General features: G+C 44.6%; 1 protein-coding gene across 1 annotated transcript in view; it reads left to right on the plus strand.

Annotated features, from left to right (window-relative positions):
* Window positions 1–21,116, plus strand: part of USP18 (ubiquitin specific peptidase 18) — a 29,625-nt gene extending 8,509 nt beyond the window's left edge. The window contains exons 2-11 of the mRNA XM_018562081.1: window positions 7,914–8,082; window positions 8,572–8,668; window positions 11,023–11,168; window positions 12,291–12,358; window positions 13,611–13,757; window positions 15,714–15,803; window positions 16,219–16,383; window positions 18,562–18,693; window positions 19,164–19,213; window positions 21,012–21,116. Coding sequence (XP_018417583.1) covers window positions 7,971–8,082; window positions 8,572–8,668; window positions 11,023–11,168; window positions 12,291–12,358; window positions 13,611–13,757; window positions 15,714–15,803; window positions 16,219–16,383; window positions 18,562–18,693; window positions 19,164–19,213; window positions 21,012–21,084 — 1,080 coding nt within the window. The 5' untranslated portion in view covers window positions 7,914–7,970 and the 3' untranslated portion in view covers window positions 21,085–21,116. The remainder of the gene's footprint in view (window positions 1–7,913; window positions 8,083–8,571; window positions 8,669–11,022; window positions 11,169–12,290; window positions 12,359–13,610; window positions 13,758–15,713; window positions 15,804–16,218; window positions 16,384–18,561; window positions 18,694–19,163; window positions 19,214–21,011) is intronic.
* Window positions 21,117–21,125: the final 9 nt, after the last annotated feature.

A 21,125-nucleotide genomic window follows, 5' to 3' on the forward strand; every position in this document is an offset into this window, starting at 1 on the left:
TTTTAACTTATTTTATTTGTTTTTACTTTATCAATTTTTATTTTTTTTATTTTATTCTTATTTTTTTTTTCACTTAACTTTATTGCTATTACACAGTAATTGCTATTAAATGTAGAAAAAAAAACTACCCACTCGGTGGCTGTGCTGCCTCTCTATTCCCTGCCTCCCCAAGGCCAGGCCTCGGTGGCCTTGTGGGAAATCCGGCACTGACCACAAGGGTCTGTACTAGGCCTGTTTTTGTTAAATCTTTTTGTAGGTGACATAACTAAAGGTTTGGTGGGTAAGATGTATTTTTTCCTGATGGCATAAAGGGGTGAAATAGGGTTGATATTTCTGGAGGTGTTTGTAACATGGAACATGAATTGGCATTGCTAGAAGATTGGTCAAAGCAGTGGAAACTGCAGTTCAGTGTTTCCAAATGCAAAATAATGCACTTAGCAAAAATTAATCCTCTGATAGTAGACAATATTGGGTGTACAGTTTTATGCCAGAACTACAGAGGAAAAAGATTTGGGGTGCTTAGTTCAGATGATTGTAAAATGAGCAAAGAGTCGGTCCTGGCAGTGGGGAAAGTGAAAATAATTGTGGGGTGCACCACTAGAGGGATCAGCAGCAGGAGGAAGGAGGTCCTGAGTCCCCTATATAGATCTTTAGTTATCACTAGAGGGATCACAGCAGGAGGAAGGAGGTCCTGAGCCCATTATATAGATCTTTAGTTATCACTAGAGGGATCACCAGCAGGAGAAAGGAGGTCCTAAGCCCCTATATAGATCTTTAGTTATCACTAGGGGATCACCAGCAGGAGGAAGGAGGTCCTAAGCCCCTATGTAGATCTTTAGTTATCACTAGGGGATCACCAACAGGAGGAAGGATGTCCTGATTCCCCTGTATAGATTAGATATGCGCGATTCCTTTCGTTCAGAATCAAAGTTTGGCTGAATTTTCCGAAATTTGTACATTCGGAAACATCCAAATTTACGAATCCCAATGCATCCAAATATGCCCGAATCCGAATTTCCATTTCCGAGTTTCGGATCCCATTCGAATTCCGTTCAAAAATGAAACTGAATCGGACATGTTTTGGTTTAATGCATCCGAATGGGTCTGAACACGAATCAATTTTCGTTACGGCAACATGGGAGCCATATACAGTATTTACATATAATACTAAAGCTGAGGCTCCTAGACCTGAATGGCATTCGGGATCTGAATTTCCGAATTGCATTTTGGAGCTCCCGCATGCCATTTGGGTCTCAGCTTTAGTAATATTTGAATATACTGTATATGGCTCCCAGGTCCAAATGGCATACGGGAGCTCCCGAATGCAATTTGGAAGTTCGGATCCCGATGCCATTCGGGTCTAGCAGATTCAGCTTTAGTATTAATCTCTGTATATGGTTTTCTGTGGTATTCGCAACGAATATTCGCAAACTCATCCGAAACTAACGAAAATTTGGATTTCATGCTAATCCGAAACCCCGAACCGAATTGGATTTCGGATCTGAATCAAAACAATTAAATATCCGAACCAAATTTTTCTGCAGTTTACATGTCTAATATACTGTAGATCTTTTGTTATCTCAGACAGGTTCCCTTTCTGAAATTTTTACAATGATAGGCAGCAGACCGGAACTGCCAGGAACCAATGGAGCTAATGGAGCTCAGACTCTCTTGTGAAACAATATACATTACAATAAATATTTACATCCTAATATTCCTGGAAGAAAGGTTCCATTGTCATTCTGGATGGCAGCTCTCCATGACCCCGACAAACAATAGAAAGGTGAGGTATACATGTGACATATGTATCATAAACCATTTCCTGCATCCTGCTTGTAATCAGTCCATGGAGAATGACATTTTATGGTCCTGAGATAAGGACTGTTTGGCCAGCTCTGATTACTCAGTGACTTTCCTTTCCACGATATTGATGAAGTTCGAAGGGACACGGCACAGAAATGACAAAAAGGTCTGAATAGTATTCTCAGAGAGATATGAAATGGGTTCAGGAAGCTGTTACAATACTTGAAAAAAAAGCCGGTGGGGGGATGTTGCAACGCGTTCATTTTCTGTTATCCCACAGAAGAGGACGGCCAACCGTCATTTATGAGTCTTCTTTATCCTAAAATAAGAGCGGCAGACTGAACAGGACCATTCCAAAGCAGACTTACAAGTCTTATCCCTCTCCCAGCCTGTGACTGGACAGTGAAAGGAGAAGCAGCAGACACTGGTAAGCTCTAGACATGTGCACGGCCAAAAAAATTAGTTTTCTTACGAAACAAATGAAAACGAAAAACGTTTCCATTCGTTTCATCAAAAAACAAATGTTTCTGCTGTTTCGGATTTGGAGGCAACGAGTCCCCGAATCCGAAACCGCACACTGAATATGCAGAACAAGCGGCGGCCATGTGGGCAAGCTGTGCGTTCTGTGCTTGCGCGCCGCTATCGTTGAGTGTATCTTAGTATACACCAAGATGGCGGCACCCGTATGTTCGGGCACCGCCATCTTTGTGTATACCAAGATATACTCAAAGATGGCGGCGCGCCTGTGCAGAACGCACAGACGGCCAAAGTGGCCGCCGCTCGTTCTGTAAACGAATTTATGTATGCCCAGATATAGTTTTAGTATATAATAAATGTGTATACATTCGTATTTTGTATATAATAAATTCATTATTTCGGATTCGGACCGCCGACTCACCTGATTTTTGTTGATTTGCAGGTTCGTCCGAATCCAAATGCTCATGTCTACTAAGCTCATCTCTATGTCATTCTGCTCTCTTCTCCTATCAGCAACCCCATTTGTTAGCACATAAGCACAACTGATTGTCTTCTTTTGCTGCTTCTCCCTCTTCTAGTCTAAGCTCCGCTGTACAGAGAGTGCACAAGGCTGATACCAAGTGGCATTCAGGTGCTTATACTGCTTGCCTAAGAAAATACAGTACATGTAGTGATGTATTATAGAATACAGTGCTGCATTTATATTGGTCTTTAATATCTGCGTGCAGTTCAGCTTGAAATGTACCATACCTGTGTGCAGTGTTGTATGTTAGTTTTGTGCTGCCCTAGGCAAGACTAAACCTGGGCACCCGCCCCCGGTTTAAATTAGTCCCACCTCTTTAAGACATTTTGTGTAACCTGTCACGCTGTATCTAGGATCAACATAGCGGGACGCTCTAGTTCTGCCTTTGCAATGGCCCCCTTCTCCATTCCTGGCTTGATGGGCTCTCTAGTTCTCCAGCTACAATACCCATTCTCTCCTGCCCTGGCGTACTGTGTTAGTCTCTAGTTCTGCAGCTACAAAACCCATTTTCTGCCCCAGCATGCTGGCATCTCTAGTTCTGCAGCTACAGTAACCATTCTCTCCTGCCTTGCCATGCTGTGCTAGTCTCTAGTTCTGCAGCTGCAACACGGATCTTCTGCCTTAATATGCTGGGCCCTCTAATTCTGTTGTTACCCATCTTCTGCCTTGGCCGCTGGGCTCTGTAGCTCTACCCTCGCCCCGTTCTAGACGCATAACCTGGCACGGAGCTCACAGGCTGCACTTCCCCGGACTTATCACCTCCTCATCATGGAGACCAGGATGAGGAAAGAGCTGCAGCGGGCATACATGAAGGAGTAGGCGGCATAGGTGGACACGTTGGTTCCCCAGTCCAAGAAGCACCAGGTCATGGGGTACTGGCAGTCATATATGAATAATTTACCAAACTGGTATGGGGGCGTCAGAAAAGTGCCGCCCAGGACAAATGCCTAGTTTGCCTTGCGGTAGATACACCCCTGCCTATGTGTAAGGGCCTTCCTAAACAATCTATCCAATAAGGAGACCAAATCGTATTGAAACCCATGTGGTCAGCATTAGTGATGGCCCGAACACCCCCCGTGTTCGGTTCATATTCGAACACCCGAACGGCCGAAAAGTTTGAATACGAACTCGAACCTAATGCAAGTCAATGGAGGTCGAACTTTCGAAAATGATTGTCCCCTTTAAAAGTGCTTATATGCAAGTTATTGAAGTAGATGGGAGACCGACGCTGAATTACCTTTACAACTTCTGAAACTGAAGGGACTGTAGCTGAGTTTATTTGCTGTTTGGCTCTAATCACGTTTTCTGCTGCCAACAATTCACTCTAAAGTCACCATTTTGATGCCCTTCAGTTAACACCAGGATGTAATTAGAGATTGGAGACCGTGGGGCGGAATTTATCAAAACTGCAGTAGACAAAATCTGGAACAGATTTGCACTGCAGCCAATCAGGAAGCTATTTTCAAATCTTACCTGAGCAAACTGAAGAGAGATGCTGATTGGTTGCCATGGGCAACTGCTCCAGATTCTATTTGCTCCAGTTTTGATATATTCCCCCCCATATGTCACATTATTAAGTACTGCAAAAAAATGAAATATATATCTTCCCCACACAAACACGATGTTTCAGTTATGTAAATCCTATGACCCATTTATCTAAAAGTAGTAATAATACAAAAAATGAATCTATTTACTTGCATACTTGATTTAAATATTTGCACTACTGGACATGGAATGTATCTGAATAATGAAACCTGGACTGTGTCAGCTGAACTCGCATACTTTATAGACTGTATAATAGGGATGCCCCGATGCCACTTTTTTAAGACCAAGTACAAGTACTGGCCCTCATGTACTTGCCGATACCAATTACCAATACTTTTTCTTAAAGGGACAGGTGACATTTTAAAAAAAAACATCTGACTCACCTCTGAACTCCATGTCCACAGCTAAACTCTGTAACCCTCATTCAGAGCTCACCTTTGCCCCCTCATTCACAGCTTACCACTATAGCCCCTGTCCACAGCTAAACTCTGCTCCCCCTCGCCACAGCTTACCTTTGCACCACAATTCACACCTCACCTCTTCACCACCCAGCCACAGCTAATGTCACTAGAGATGGTCAGAGAGTGTAGACATGTCACTAGAGATGGTCAGAGAGTGTAGATATGTCACTGGAGATGGTCAGAGAGTGTAGACATGTCACTAGAGATGGTCAGAGAGTGTAGTGTAGATATGATCTGAGCCGCGGGCAGGTATTATGGCGATATGTCACTGGCGCATCAGCGCAGGGCCTTCTTCTGCCTTTGCAGGCCCCCCCAAGTGGCGGAATGCCAGGGCCCGGTCGCACTTGCGACTGCTGCGACCCTGGTAGTTCCGCAAGTGATGCTAAGCCTTCTCAAAGATCTCTGAAGAGCATAACAGTAATTTACCATTTCACCGACAGCAGCAGTCAACAAGTAGCTGGGGAAGGAGGAGAGAGACACTGACTGATGCTGGGGAGGGGATGGAGGAAGAGAGACACTGACTGATGCTGGGGAGGGGGGTGGGGGAAGAGAGACACTGGCTGATGCTGGGGAGGGGATGTAGGAAGAAAGACACTGACTGATACTGGGGAGGGGATGGAGGAAGAGAGACACTGACTGATACTGGGGAGGGGATGGAGGAAGAGAGACACTGACTGATGCTGGGGAGGGGGGTGGGGGAAGAGAGACACTGGCTGATGCTGGGGAGGGGATGTAGGAAGAAAGACACTGACTGATACTGGGGAGGGGATGGAGGAAGAGAGACACTGACTGATACTGGGGAGGGGATGGAGGAAGAGAGACACTGACTGATGCTGGGGAGGGGGGTGGGGGAAGAGAGACACTGGCTGATGCTGGGGAGGGGATGTAGGAAGAAAGACACTGACTGATACTGGGGAGGGGATGGAGGAAGAGAGACACTGGCTGATACTGGGGAGGGGATGGAGGAAGAGAGACACTGGCCGACACTGGGGGGAAAGAGGGGAGAGATGACGTCCGATGCTGGGGTCACGCAAAAATTTCCTCGGCCGAAAAGGGGTCACGAGTGTAAAAAGTTTAAGAAGGCATGCCCTCGGGGAGAGGAAGTAATGAAAAAAAATATTTTAAAAACTCTTAAAGTGTGCAGTTCCCCCTCCCAAACAATACTACGCCCTTTAGGTCTGGTAGGAATGTTAGGACGGACCATTTAAAAAAAACAAGCATAAGGTTCCCCCTAAAAGTCATACCAGGCCCTTAAGGTCTGGTAGGAATTTTAAGGAGGAACCCCACCCCCAAAATTGGGGGGAGAAAAACGTATTGCCAATGGGGACAAGTGCCTCGTCCCCACAACCCTGACCCGGTGGTTGTGGCGGTCTGCGGGCAAGGGGGCTTATTTGCATTGGGGTACCCCTTTAATTAAGGGGGCACCCAGATGCCGCCCCCTCCCTTGTGAATGATTAATGGGTACTTGTACCCCTACCCATTCACTAAAGGATTAAATAAAATAGTTATTAAAAAGTCGAGACTTTTGAGAAAATCCTTTAATTGAAAAAAAAAAAGTTTAAAAAGCCACCCAAAAATTGATCCAACGGCGTAATCCAGGGTCAATCACAGCGTCCAGCGTTGTCCATGAAGACCATGAAATAAAAAATAAAACAATAAGAAATAAAGAGAAATATAAAAAAAAAACACCGTCCGCCATCCCGTCCGCTCCCCGTGTGGTCAGGTGCAAGTCTTTAACCAATTAGAGCTTCGGGGGGCTCTTTGCAGTATGGGACATTGCACGGTCGAACAGACCGCGAACATCCCATAAAGTTCGTCAGACACTCGAGCGGCCGATATTCGACTCAAACTCATGTTCGAATCGAATCAATGGGCCATCCCTAGTCAGCATTAGAGGTAGTCTTTGGGTATAAATGGGAGCTGCTGACCCTCCATATTCAGTAGCTGAGGGTTATGTACATATTAGGGCTGGTAATGATAAAAAATTTCGTGTTCGATTAATCGAAATTTTTTTAAATCTATTAATCGATTCATTACGATTAATTATAAAACACATACAGAATTCTTGTCTAAGCAACAATGGTAATGGGGACAGGGCCACACAAAGAAATGTAAAAAAAATATCGCTCATGTAGGAGCCATATCATTGTCGTGGATGGACAAGGTCCATCATGGTGTACCGAAGGGCAAGATGAGATGCCTTTAGTTGATTACAAACAGGATTGCTGCACAGTGGGGTCCATGTTTTATTAAAAACCTTTATAAGCCGGTAACAGATATTTTTGGAATTGGAGAGTTGGGTAGCTGCTTACAAAGATCGATACGATAGATTTTATAGTATCTGGGCCACCTGGCTATTACGTTTCCCTGGGTCTAAGACCCTCCAGGGCAGATAATGCTCATTCCCTGCTTGTACAATATTAGATTTTTAAATCTGGGCTGTAGTAGCTGCTTCTATTCATACACCTCTCCACTCACCTTGGGGTGGGCCACTCACCTGTATTGGAACTTATATAGCTTCACATGTAGTAAATCTGCACTGTACGATTTTCTATTCGTAATGTTTCCCTCATTTTCTCCCCCTTCCTAACAAAGGGAAGGGGGGAGGAGTCCGGTGACGTCACGGACATCGCCGTCACCTGACTCCTCACCCCTTCCCTTCGTTAGTCCACGGAGCCACTTGGGGAAGGGGGGAGGAGTCCGGTGACATCGATGTCCGTGACGTCACCGGATCTCCGACGGAACTCCCGGAAGGCGGGGGAGAGGTGAGTACCGATAAAAAAAAATGTAATCGATCAAAAAAATTAACGATTAATCGAGGAATTAATCGTTAATGTCCGCAGCCCTAGTACATATGATACTATGCCCTTGGGCAGCTCCTCTGCAATTTTTCTATGTATTACGAGTATTACTTGTTTGCTGTTCCATATTTGTTTTGATTGGATTCCACATACAGGTTTACATAACAGTGGATAGATAACAGATCATTTTAATCTATTCAGCATGAGGATATTGTTTTCAGTCTAAGCAATTCCAGAAGTCTACAAAGCACATGTGCTGCACACTCTCATATACTGTATATCATTATTATGCTCCTTACATAGAAATACACCAGTGGACCTACTGACCTAGATGAGGCCTGCCATGCCATATGGAGCAGGATGCAGGAGGACGGCTATGTAGATATTCAGGTACTGGAGACTGAAGAAGATGTCAGTGCGGGGAAGCCCCCCCATAAGTGCCTGTCCTATTCCACGGGGAGGTTTAGAAATGGTGAGTGACTGCTTTTTCTGGATCCACACCACTGCTAATGCTATGGGTTAGAGCTTGGGGTTTTAGCCAATCAGGAGGGGCAGATTGGCTAACAGCAACCTTTATCAACTTTAGGAAGCAGTGGTGGAGGGTTAAAACCTCTGTCTGTTTACTTCCTGTCCTGGTTATGCAACAGGAAATGAAGGAAATCATCTCAAGCTTAGGTGCCAGGTGTCCCCAATGGGGAATTTCCCCTTTATTTCCTTATTAATCAGGGCAGCTGTCATGTTCTGGTAACAATTGTCATTATTCCAGGAAGTGAGGGAAAAAATCTTCCTCAATGGGGACACTGGAATAAATATCTGACAGGGGTTTTAACCATTCACTACTCTGAAAAAATAGTTTTGGCTTGAGTACTACTTTTCATATAGATTACAAGGCTGCTACAAGGGTGTATTATCATGTATTATCAATTGGGTCCATAACCACAGCGCTCTCCACCCCAAACAGGAGCCACCGGACTCTGCAATATCGGACCAACAAGCTGCCTCAATCCGCTGCTACAGACGCTCTATATGAATAAAGAGTTTACAGGGATCCTGTGCAGGTGAGAATGCTGAGTGCAGTGTTTATAAACGCTGAGGGCCTTGTCCGGAGCCAACGCGCTTTGAGGCATTTTGATGCTGCAAGCTCCCAGCACAGTGAACGAGCTGTCAGTGACTGGGCTCGGTCACTGTTTACGTTCGTAAGCTGGTGAGACAAGCTCCTTTATCCACTGTGACAGCCAATCGCAGTGAACACATGATCGGGAAGCCTGCCTGTGACTCCCAGCATGACCACTGCGATAGCCAATCACAGTGATCACATGATTCGTTTATTCAAAAACGCTTAAATGGCCAGAAGGTTACAGATTAACATTCACTTGTCTTTTATATCTGCCTAGAGATTAGCTTTAAATTTTTTTTTTTTTTAAATAGAATTTGGCTTGGTATCAGCCACTGTTCTGTAGCAATCACACTGGAAGGATGGCAAAGGGAGCCAATCAGGTGTGCAGCCTGCAAATGTGCTGAGAAGGAACACAATGATAGAAGGAGAGAGCAGAATGAGCAGATGGATGACCTTATCAGTCTCCTGCTGCTCCTTTACTGTCCAGCCAGCAGGCTGAGGGTGGAGAGAAGACAGCTCTGTAAGTGATGTCATCCACCTGATGACAGTGTTACAAATCTTTTGTCTTTCTCATGAAGGCCATAGACAGCAGAGGGTTCACCCTTCTCTACTCTACCCAACAACTAAAATATAGAAACAATGTGGCTGGATTTACACTTTCAGGCTAAACAATGTTTTATCATTACTAAGAATGTAACATTTGTATACCAACAGAAAGTTTCTGCTCCTGATATGTAACAATGGCTGAGTGTAATAGAACAATGAGGGGTTTTCAGCCGCTGACCTCACACACATTCCACACCCTTCCCTCCCCCATATTACATTGGGGGGGATACACTATCGGCATTCATCCCCAACAAGGGAAATTCTTTTTGTTTTGTATCACAGTTACAAAGAGAAGGTACAAAGGGCAACGACCAATCACGTGCCAGAATTCTTACCTTTGGTAATTAAAAACTTCTGATTGGCTTCCATGGATTAAAACTAGGGATGCACCGAAATGTTGGCCGCCAAAATATTTTGGCTGAAAATGGTACTATGAAGCAAAATGCAGATAGTACTAAAAAAAGTTTGAAAATGTGGTGCACTCCTAGCTTCTCTCCCTCCCGCTGGGTAACGGCTGCAAGCTTCGGTCTGTGACCCCTCTGATCCCCGCTGCTCTCCCCCACCTGGATCAGCAGAGGCAGCGGGGATCGCAGAGGGCACAGGGCACTGTTGGGAGGAAAGCTCGACTCTGGTGACAGGCGGGATGGGTTGGAGCAGTCAGGATGGAGAGCGGAACATAAACACTAACAGGGTTATTCACACAAGGGTGAAAAGTTTGGAGGAGGCTGGAGAAGTGAACAATCTAGGACAACATAGCTGAACTGGAAAGTGAGCTGAATTGGACAATATTTCCAGTTCAGCTATGTTGTCCTAGATTGTTCACTTCTCCAAACTCTTCACCCTTTTGTGAATCACCCTGTAAGCGATCAGTACTGATCACTCAGTGTTTGTAAATAACTGAGGACATAGTGGTTACTGTGTCCCCAGTTATGAATGAACAGGAAGTGCTATACATCACTTCCTGATCATTTATTATTAGGGACTTAGTAAATAGTTACTATCTGCTGACTTTATGAATGAACAAGAAGCAGCTCAGTACAGAGGCTTCCTGTCCATTCATAACTGGGTTCATAGTAAATATATATCTCCAGATTGTGAATGAAGAGTGAGTCTCTGTATTGAGATCTTCCTGTTCATTCAGTGCTGGGGCTGCAGAAAAAGAGATTGATTGACTCCCCAATCTCTTTTTCTATTTTGAAAGGGAAATATCAGAGGTCTGTTTAGACCCCTGATACTTCCCCAAATCCCCTAACACTAAAGCAAAAAAAATAAATAATAATAATAAAATAATTCAAAATTAATTTTAAAAAATGTTATAAAAGGTTGGAAAAACAAAGTCTTTCAGTTTTGGCCTGACACATTTTTGGTTTCAGTTTTCGTTTCAAAAAATGTATTTTCGGTGCATCCTCAGTTACAACAATTCACTGCATCTTTGCATTGCGTATTAAAAAGTGTAAAAATGTCAAATAACAAATCAGGGCAGCAAAATAATCTTTATTAAGGAGTCTCTCTTCCTTTCATTGGGGGTATTGCAGCCGCATCTATGGAATGCTGAGAGACATGAAGCCATGAGCAGTGTATTCCATGGACATAGCTGGATCTACAGTCCTACATATGGCCACTTACCATTGATTGGAGATTTTTGACTTATTTCCATTTAATAAAATCCTTCCTGTGTCCTCCCTGCAGGATTGGTGACCCGGAGGACAACGTCGCCCCAAACAGACGACTCCCCTATGAGCTGCTGGCGCTGTTTGAAGAAATGCAGGACAGCAAGGAGGACGCAGTGGCCCCGTACAGCCTCCTGCACTGCCTGCATGTTCTCAGCACGAATGGTGAATTCTGGGGAAGTGGTGGAGGGATTTAAATGATGGGCAGTATGGCTGATGGAAGGGAAGAAGCCTGAGGATAGACTATAACAAATGAAGCCAAGTTATGTAATGCAGCTCACTAACAGTAATAAAAGAGCTATGAATAGGACAGGAAAAATAACAGTGTATTTGTGGCTGTGGGGTAATTGCACATGGGGTTAGTCTTAGGTATAGGGAAGGTGTAGGGGGTCACAGGACAAGGATGACAGACAGAGGAGGATAAGCCTGTAGAAAGACTATAACAAATGAAGCAAAGTTATGTAATGCAGCTCACTAACAGTAATAAAAGAGCTGTGAATAGGACAGGAAAAATAACAGTGTATTGGTGGCTGAGGGATAATTGTACATGGGGGTATTCCTAGTTATTGGGAAGGGGTAGGGGATCAAGGGGCAAGGATGGTAGCCACAGGGGGATACACCTATAGATAGACTAGAACAAAGTAAGCTAAGGTTTTTAATGTAAATAAATGAGCTGTGAATATGACAGGAGATATAAAATCGTGGTTGTGGGTGTGCAATAAGAAGCAATTGGGGGTAGTCATAGTTTTTCACTTTGGCAGTGGGGGATATGGGTCACATGACAAGGATGGCAGACAGAGTAGGCTGAGCCTTTAGATAGATTGTAACAAATTAGGCCAAATGCAGCTCATTAACATCAATTAATGAACAGTAAATTTGGGGGAAGGGAGGGGGGGTATGGGTCACATGACAAGGATGGCAGACAGTAGGCTGAGCCTTTAGATAGATTATAACAAATTAAGCCAAATGCAGCTCTTTAACATCAATTAATGAACAGTAAATTTGGGGGAAGGGAGGGAGGTATGGGTCGGCAGACAGTAGGCTGAGCCTTTAGATAGATTATAACAAATTAAGCCAAATGCAGCTCTTTAACATCAATTAATGAACAGTAAATTTGGGGGAAGGGAGGGGGGGTATGGGTCACATGACAAGGATGGCAGACAGAGTAGGCTGAGCCTTTAGATAGATTATAACAAATTCAGCCAAATGCAGCTCATTAACATCAATTGATGAACAGTGAATATTCCAGGAAAAATAGAATTTTATATGTGGGTGTGCAAAAAGTAGTTTGGGGTAGAAAAGTCTTCTCCACCCTACTGAACCTTCTCCTTCAGACAACGCCCAGCCCCCAACTGGTAGGTATGGCAGATCTGGTGGGAGGGGGGTGGCATTTGGTTTGGGGGGGTTACATAGGATTTTTATGTTAAGCCAACCGATTGTAGAATGTAACATCTGCATGGAAAAATCTTTCCGTCTCCTTCAATCCATGTGACATTTGTGATTGGATCGGACTTTCCTTGCCAAAATGTAGCAGATCATACAATCGGGTTTCAGTGTGTGTGGGCAGATAAGAGATTTCCATAAGGTGGGGGGGAAGGGGGGCACTGATCACATCAAGCTGAACATTCGATTATCTGGAAGTGATCTTTCTATTCCCTCCTATTTCTGAAAAGCACTTTTACAAGTACCGGCCCTTTAACCATTGCAAGGCTTGGCCTGTTTCCTAGAAAATGGATTGTTTCGGTTGTGGGTGGATGATGCCCATCAGCCTTTTACCCTGGCAGTGAGCGTTCTCAGCACCATCTTGAAGGAACCAATACAAGGCGTTCTCAGATGGGTTTTAATTAAAGGTGCACCGAAATAGAAATTTAAAAACCTAAATAAAAAAAATTGTCAGGCTGAAACTGAAACCGAAAATGGTTTTATTTTAAATTTTTCTAATATTTTATAAACTTTTTATTTTTTTAATATTTATTTTTATGTATTAATTCATTTTTTATTAAATATTTTTATTTTTTACTTTACTTTTAGGGGCTTCGGGGAAATATTGGGGATCTAAACAGAACAATGATATTTCCCTTTTAAAATAGAAAAAAAAGAGATTGAGAACAGAGTCGGCAATCTCTTTCTGTGTCCCCTGTTATCAATGAACAGGAATCCTCTATGAGTGTTCCTGTTCATTGATAACATGAGGACAGAGTATGTTTACTAACGGGATGCGCCGATGGATCGGCAGGAAAATGGCACTTTCGTCATTCAGCCAAAAGTGCCATGTTTGGCCGATATGTTTCGGCGGCCGATATATCGGTGCATCCCTGATTTTAATTACATTATTATTATTATTATACAGGATTTATATAGCGCCAACAATTTGCGCAGCGCTTTACAAAATAAGGAATACAATATAAGACATAATACAGAGGACGCAGCAAGAGGAGTGAGGCTGCGCAGTGAGAAGTAGCAGGGACAGGGACCGGCTGGAGTCTCAGAGAGTTATACAGGAAGCCAACACGTGACTTAGCCCAGCCGACGCCACCAAAAATTGAAGTATCTGTCGGGAAAGGGCGCCTTGTAGTGGAATCACGCTGTTGTTTTTTTCTGCGGCAGACAGAGAAGATGAGAGCGTTGTATACCATTCAGATGGAGGAACGCATCACGTGTCAGAGGTGTTCCCAGCAGAGGACCACCCACTGCGACTGGCTAACTATCCCACTCCAAATCTCCCATTCTAAGTTCCACAGAAAACTGACATTGGTAAGTGGGGGGCGGCAATCATCAGATTTGGGGGTTCTTGTTATAATTGCTGCCGGATAACTGGACCCTTTCCCTTCATACGATCGTTCTATAACTGCGCCGCATGTATCGGGGAGAAATGATCCAATATGGTAGTTCCCTTACAGTGCCGGGGTCTGGGATTCGGTTACCACCGGGGATCACCATGAAGCTCTTCTGATGAGACATGTGCACTGCCCAGAAATTTTTTCTTTTTATTTGGATTTTTCATTTTTCGGGGTTCGGATCCGAAAGTCAATTCGTTTTCGGGATTTGGATTCGGCGAAATCCGAATTTTCGGAGTATGAATTCATTTTCGTTACAGATAAACATTCGTTCCTACCGAAAATACGTACAGACTAACTAAAATTTGGAAACATTTTTTCAAGTTGATGCTTAACCCAATAACACTTCATTCGGGAAAGAAATTCGGATGCATCCGAAATTTGGGTTATCGGAAATTCATATTCGTTTTCATTCGTTATTTCTGCATTTGGATTTTCGGATGCCTCCTAATGTACGAATTTCCGAAAATTGGTCCCCATAACGAATCTTTGCAAAACGAATTGCACATGTCTGCTTCTGAGGATCATGTCTCTTCCCGTACACCATACAGATAATGATGCGTCCTCGAAGACCGGGGATTCTGCTTGTGTGCATGGAGTTTGTATATTGCTCTCCACCTCTGTTTGAGTTTCCTCCCACAAGCCATAAAAATGCTGCAAATTGAACCAGATTTCCCTCTAACCGGTGTTCTATCAAAGTTTGTGACTGCATTAGAATGTGTGACCTGATATACAGCTATTGGCAATAAAATATTTTGCTTTTTCAACTTATGGTGTGCTGGTGACATTTTTCTATTGACCGGTGACGTGGTCACACATTTTAACGTGATCCCGCCCAGTTTCTCGGCGGAGGAATGTGTGACTAATGACGTGGTCACACATTTTAATGTGATCCCGCCCAGTTTTTTGGCAGTAGAATGTGTGACCAGTCACGTGATCACACATTTTAACGTAATCCCGCCCAGTTTTTCGGCGGTGGAATATGTGACCGGCAAAAGGTGAAGAATTCCAACGCTTTGTCAGCTGTTCCCGGGCAGATCGGCATCGCAGATCGTATGTGCAGGAGAACCGATCTGCCCTGGAACAGCTGATCGGTCCTGAGAGGTCATTTCTATCCGACTCTTTGACAACGATCTCACATTCCACAGAGTCCGATAGAAGTGACATTTCAGGACCGATCAGCTGTTCCAGGGCAGATCGGTTCTCCTGCACATGCGATCTGCTATGCCGATCTGCCCTGGAACAGCTGAGAAAGCGTTGGAATTCTTCACCTTTTGCCGGTCACATATTCCACCGCTGAAAAAGTGGGTGGGATTACATTAAAATGTGTGATCACGTGACTGGTAAAATTCTGCATGCTCTATTTTTCGCGTTCACAGTGGACCAGAAGGAAGGGGCAACTTTGATGTGCATGTGCGATTGCTGTGCGTTCCAGCAGCTACCGCAATTGGTGCTAACAAGCCCTCAGTCTCCCCTCCCCCAGCAACATTGTATCTTTGTAGTAGGACACAAGGTGAGAGGCTGCACCAGGGTCTGATCTGTGTCAGCCAAGAACTGCTTTATATGACTGTGTCATCTCTGAGCCGGCATCCCAGTCCAGTAAGTAGATAGTGACCCTGAATGATGACTGCACGGCTCTGTCCTACTGGAGAGAAAAGCAGATGAAGACGTTGTCTGTGACCTTTGTAACAAGTGTTACACTGACGCATTACTGAGCACGCTGCACTTAGCATGAAGAATATCTCTGATGACGGCTATATGATAAGGGTGTTTGTTAGTCCATCGGGAGGCAGGAATGTGATTGGTCTGTATACTGTGTCGATCTATTTATGTCACACAATAACATAATGCGCCATGTTTGTGTGTCTATCAGGAACGCACTCTGTGGAGATACTTTCGTTCGCAGGAAACACACGACGACAAAAACTTCTGCCCCAAATGTGAAAGTAGCAGAGCAGTGAAGGTAATGTCTGCCCCCCTTATATATACATAAAACTAGGCCTACGCCTTCTACAGTCACCACCTACAGGACATTCAAGAGCCTGCGCAGACACAAGCACATGGGAATGTATAGAGGTCTTGTACTTTCATTCCTCATTACGCAATCTTTCATGCAGCCAGCCGACCTAGCCTCAGTCTCCTTTTCACATGACTTCCTCCATCTTATTACCAACCTGGTATTTGCAGAGCTCAATAGCTTAATGTCAAATCTACACATACTCTGCCCTCATATGAAGGCTCCATCTGGGGTTTCAATCAGACACAGCCAGCCTCCAGGCAGGTCACTACTCCTGTGCTGTCTCTTTAGATGACCGTCAGTACTCTGGGGAATCCTATGTTATCTGTTAAATAATTATAAAGTAATCCTTGTATTCCAGGTGACACATTTTAGATCGTTGCCGCGCACACTAAGCATTCACTTGAAACGCCTGAGCCGCAAGAATCCGCTGCAAAAAGTCAACAGAACGCTGTCCTTCCCGCCGGTTCTAGATCTCCTCGAGGTCCTGGATCCGGAACATCTACCGCAAGAAGAATATTCCCCGGTGAGAGAGTTGACAATATATGTTTCAGCACCATCCAATATATGCAGGAGCAGAGCCGATCATAAAGGGTGTGGCTTATGTCAGGGCGGGGAATGTAGTTAACATGCTCTGGGTGACACCAGCCAAGAAAAGGCTCCTGATTACTGCACAGAAATAAAAAAACAAGTTTGGCTGGACATACACTATGGGGGTCTATTTATAAACAGTTCACAGAGCCATTCACTCTGAAGATCTTAGTGAACGCTCGTTCTGAAAGAGAGACAAAAACAAACGTTCTTTGTATATTTTTTTTCCAGGTTGAATGTAATGTAATACAGCATTATGGCCACTAGATGGCACCGAGGATCATAGGAAATCAGTACTTTGTTTCTATGCTTCTTAGCTCCATCTAGTGGCCCTAAAGCAGTATTACTAGAGGTGCACCGAAATGGAAGTTTCTGAAACGAAACAGAAATTAAAAAAATTGTCAGGCCGAAACCAAAAAATTTTTATTTACATTTTTTCATTTTTTTTTTAATATTTTATTTTTATTTTTTATAAACTTACATTTTTTTAATATTTATTTTTATTTATTCATTTTTTTAAACTTTACTTTTAGGGGCTTCGGGGAAATATTGGGGATCTAAACAGACCCCTGATATTTCCCTATTAAAATAGAAAAAGAGATTGAGGACACAGAGTCCTCAATCTCTTATTCTACAGCCCCTGTTATCAATAACAGGAATCCTCTATACTGAGTTTTTTTCCTGTTCATCCATAAGGCCCCGTTCACATATAGCGAATTGTCGCGCGATTTCCGCCGCGATATCGCGCATTTTTGCTGCGCGATATCGCGAGAAGTCGCCGGCCAATGTTATTCAATGGAGCTGTCTTAACTCCATGTCGCGCGTCGCTCGTCGCTCGTCGCGGTCGCAAGTCCCTTCTACCGGACCCTTTTTTCGGCGGATTTTGCGCGATTTTACTTTTTTTCTATGGAGCCCGACGGGGAAGGTCGCGCTACCGTCGCTGGATCGTCGCTGGAACGTCGCCCCGAAAGTCGCGCTATCCCGGCCGTGCGGATCCGCTGCAAAAGGTATGTCGCTATATGTGAACGGGGACTAACATGAGGACAGAGTATGTTTACTATAACCACATTCATGAATGAACAGGAGATGATGTAGATCACTTCCCATTCATAATTGAGGAACATAGTAACCAAACTCTGTCCTCAATTATCTACAAACACTCAGCGATCACTGATCACTGAGTGTTTGTATCTCGCTCTCCATCCTGACACCTGTCAGAGGCTGGGATCTCCTCCCCGCACCGCTCACTTAGCCTCCTGTGACAGCGCTAACTGTCTCCGCCCCCACACCGCTCTGCCGGACTGTGATAGGCAGCTCAGCGGTGTGGGAGGAGAGACGGCAGCCGCTCACAGCGCTTTCCTCACGCAGTGCTCGGCCGCCTGTGACACTTTCTCTCCTCCCTGCTGGGACACAGAGCAGCGCTCAGCGGGGAGTAAAGAAAGCACGAATGAGCCGCTATATCTGCAGAAAAATGCCACTTTCGGCATTTAGCCAAAAGTGCAATTTGTGGCCGATATGTTTCGGAGCCTGATATATCGGTGCATCCCTAAGTATTACATTACATTACATTTGACCTGAAAAGATAATATACTAAGAAGAACGAACGTTCACAGAGATTCACCAGATTCTGTGAATTGTTTATAAATGGCACCAGTTTTTAACTGGACAGTCCAGTTTTGTAAGCACGGACCAGGTTCGTAAATTGCTATGCAGAGGATCCACCTTGGGCACTGTGCATAGCAAGTCCCAACATTTCGGGTGTACCTTGTCCAGGGCTTTGGTGGGCTTCCTTCACAATTACATGGCACTATATTGCTACAATAGGTTCCATTTTGGGAAAGATTAACAGCTATAGTTCTGCAGTTGCAGCGTTTTTAAAGGGATAAAACCTGGAGAAATGTACTCCAGAGATGTGCTGCGTTTTTTGCCCTGACATACAAATGGCGCGGTGACTCTCTGAATTCTATTGTATACACATTTATAATATTCAGAATAAAATACATCTCTGTGTGCTCAGTGATTCCCCCGTGTGGCCCCATCGCTGGGATCTCTTGGGGTCACCGAGGTCATTTCTAGCCAATAGACTCACCTGCCTTGTTTTGTTGTCTTTCAGCCGCACTATAATTATCGCCTGTTTGCCGTTGTGGCGCATTCTGGCACCGGCGGCCTCGGTCATTTCTGCTGTTACATCAACAGTCACAAAGACGGCAGATGGTATTTCTTCAATGACTCCAGCGTGTGCAGGGTGAGGCGCTCCGAAATATCACTTCACTTGTCCTTGAAAAGTAAAAGACGATTTAACGGGAAATATTTGTTGGTTTATATAAAATAGATTGTGATAATATTTACACAATATACACAGTACAAATGAAAAATAGATTTAAATCTGCTTATATTTTACCTTACCTTGTGATTCCCCCCTCCCCCATCAACATGCTAATTAGTGTTTCAATAAAACTTTTATGCTTTCATTACATACCTTATTTTACGCTCAGTGAGGTCATCACTGGGTCTCCGTGCTACTCTATGCTATGCAGGCAGTTTGTGCATCTGCCCCTCCCACAATGGTGAGATTTCCCCCAGTAGTTTGTGCCTATGCCCCTCCCACAATGGTGAGATTTTCCCCAGACGTTTCTGTGAATTTTTAGTGGTGGATTTTTTTTGTATTTAGTTGTAGTTCTTTGGACATGGTTTTAATAGTTGTGTGTCTTGTAGGTGTCCTGGGATGATGTGAAATGTACATACGGGAACACCATCTTCAAATGGTGAGTATATAAGGGATAAGAGAACCCGATGACAGTATGGAGGGGACATAGTAAAATGACAGCAGCACTTAAAAATAATGCCCAGGGATACGGCCACTTCCAAAATGATACAGTCATGAAATCTTATATAAGGTAAATAGAAAGTAAGAACTAGACTACAAAAGGTATGTATATATTAGATAAATGATCTCAGAGTAAGGATGAGCAAAACTAAAAGGTCCATTTATAACCAATTTGCAGAGCCGCTCGCCCTATGAATCATTCTGAATGTTCCTTCAGTGCAAATAGATGCAAAAAGAAATGTTCTTGGATAACATACTAAATGTTGGCCCCAATCAGGAACCTGGACGGCACCTCATGACACGCCGCCCAGCTTCCCGATTGGTCAGGAAGCCAGGCAGCCTCTGTTCTTTCACTAGTATACCGGCTTCACAGGCAATCAGGAAGCCGGGTGATGGGTCATGATCCGCCGCCCGACTTCCTGATAATCGGGGCACAAGGCATCGGGACTCGGTACCGGCGAGTACCGAAAAAATATATATCGGTACTCGTACTCGATATCGAAAAACCGGTATCGGTGCATTCCTAGTTTTAAGTCTTTTTCACCAAAAGGAAAAAAACTAATATTCACCAACAGTGAAAATATTAAAGAACTCTGGGGAAATCAAAAACGTATCCTTTGCATTGGGGCTACTTCAGCACTGCAAGGGTTAAGTGCTCCTTTTTTCTGGGGGGGGGGGCTCAAATAAAGCAGATTTACTCACCTGATCCTCGGTCCTGAAGTGGTCGGCACTCTCCTCTTTCCCCCTCCGCTCCAGCCCTCGGTGTCCTGATGTCTAATGCAAGTCAATGGACCTGCATAAGATGTGATGATGTCAGTGAATCATAGACCACCGGAGCTCGGGGGAGAAGAGGCTGCTGGGACCGCTCTAGCAGCTGAGTGGGACCAAGAATCAGGTAATACAGCTTTATTTGGGCCCAGTAGACAAAACAAGCTCTTAACCCTTGCGGTGTGGGGGTAGCAAGTTTTTTATTTTACCCAAATTCTTCTTTAAAGGAGAACTATGAGGTGAGTGCTTTTCACTCACCTCATAGTTCTAGCCGACCTGTGACAATGAGACTGTCACAGGTCGGCTCAGTAGATCGGGAGGTGAGGGAACACATACCGGCGTTCGCTCACCTCTCGATCCTGTCACGGCTCTCTGCCGTGACAGGGGAGGGGCTGGATTCCCCCCTCCCCGCTCTGATCCGCCAGCGCTGACTGGCGAAACGGACGGGGAGGGGGCGTGTACAGCTGGCTCTGCCTCTAGATAGGCAGAGCCAGCTGTCAGTCACGCAGCTGGGCGGATCCCGGCACAATTGCCGGGATACGCTTCAGCTGCAGTGTCTCAGTATACCGCGAACAGCTGCTTGCGGTATATTGCGGTGTCTCAGTATACCGCGAGCTACAGCTTGCGGTATACTGAGCCTAGGGTGACGGGAGGACGCTAGTTTGTGTCCTCCCGTTACCCTGAGGAGAACTATGAGGAAAAGCCTTAACCCCATAGTTCTCCTTTTAATTTGGCAGTAAAGTCAGTCTCACCAGAATCCCTCCGCCCGTCCCTAACTTATCGCTCAGGGCCTCTGTGTCAGGGATAAAGAGCTGAACGCAGTGACAAGCTTCTATTGCAGTTCTAACAGTTTTCATATCTGTGTATTTAGCCGTTTGCTCGGAGTTTCCCTTTAATCCATTGCGCATGCAGGAATGCTGTAGACGTGGCGGGGAAATGAGTCTCACTTCTCCTATGTTCTTCCGCAGGGGGGTGACGGCGTGCCTGCTGGTCTACGTACAATCGGACGCTCCGTCAGGAGACACAAGACCTCCCGTGTGACACAAGGACAATGGGACAATCCTCCGCGTAGCCACTCTCCA

The sequence above is a fragment of the Nanorana parkeri genome, unplaced genomic scaffold (genome assembly GCF_000935625.1).
Source record: "Nanorana parkeri isolate BGI_ZX_2015 unplaced genomic scaffold, ASM93562v1 scaffold560, whole genome shotgun sequence".
In the NCBI taxonomy this organism is placed as follows: Eukaryota; Metazoa; Chordata; class Amphibia; order Anura; family Dicroglossidae; genus Nanorana; species Nanorana parkeri.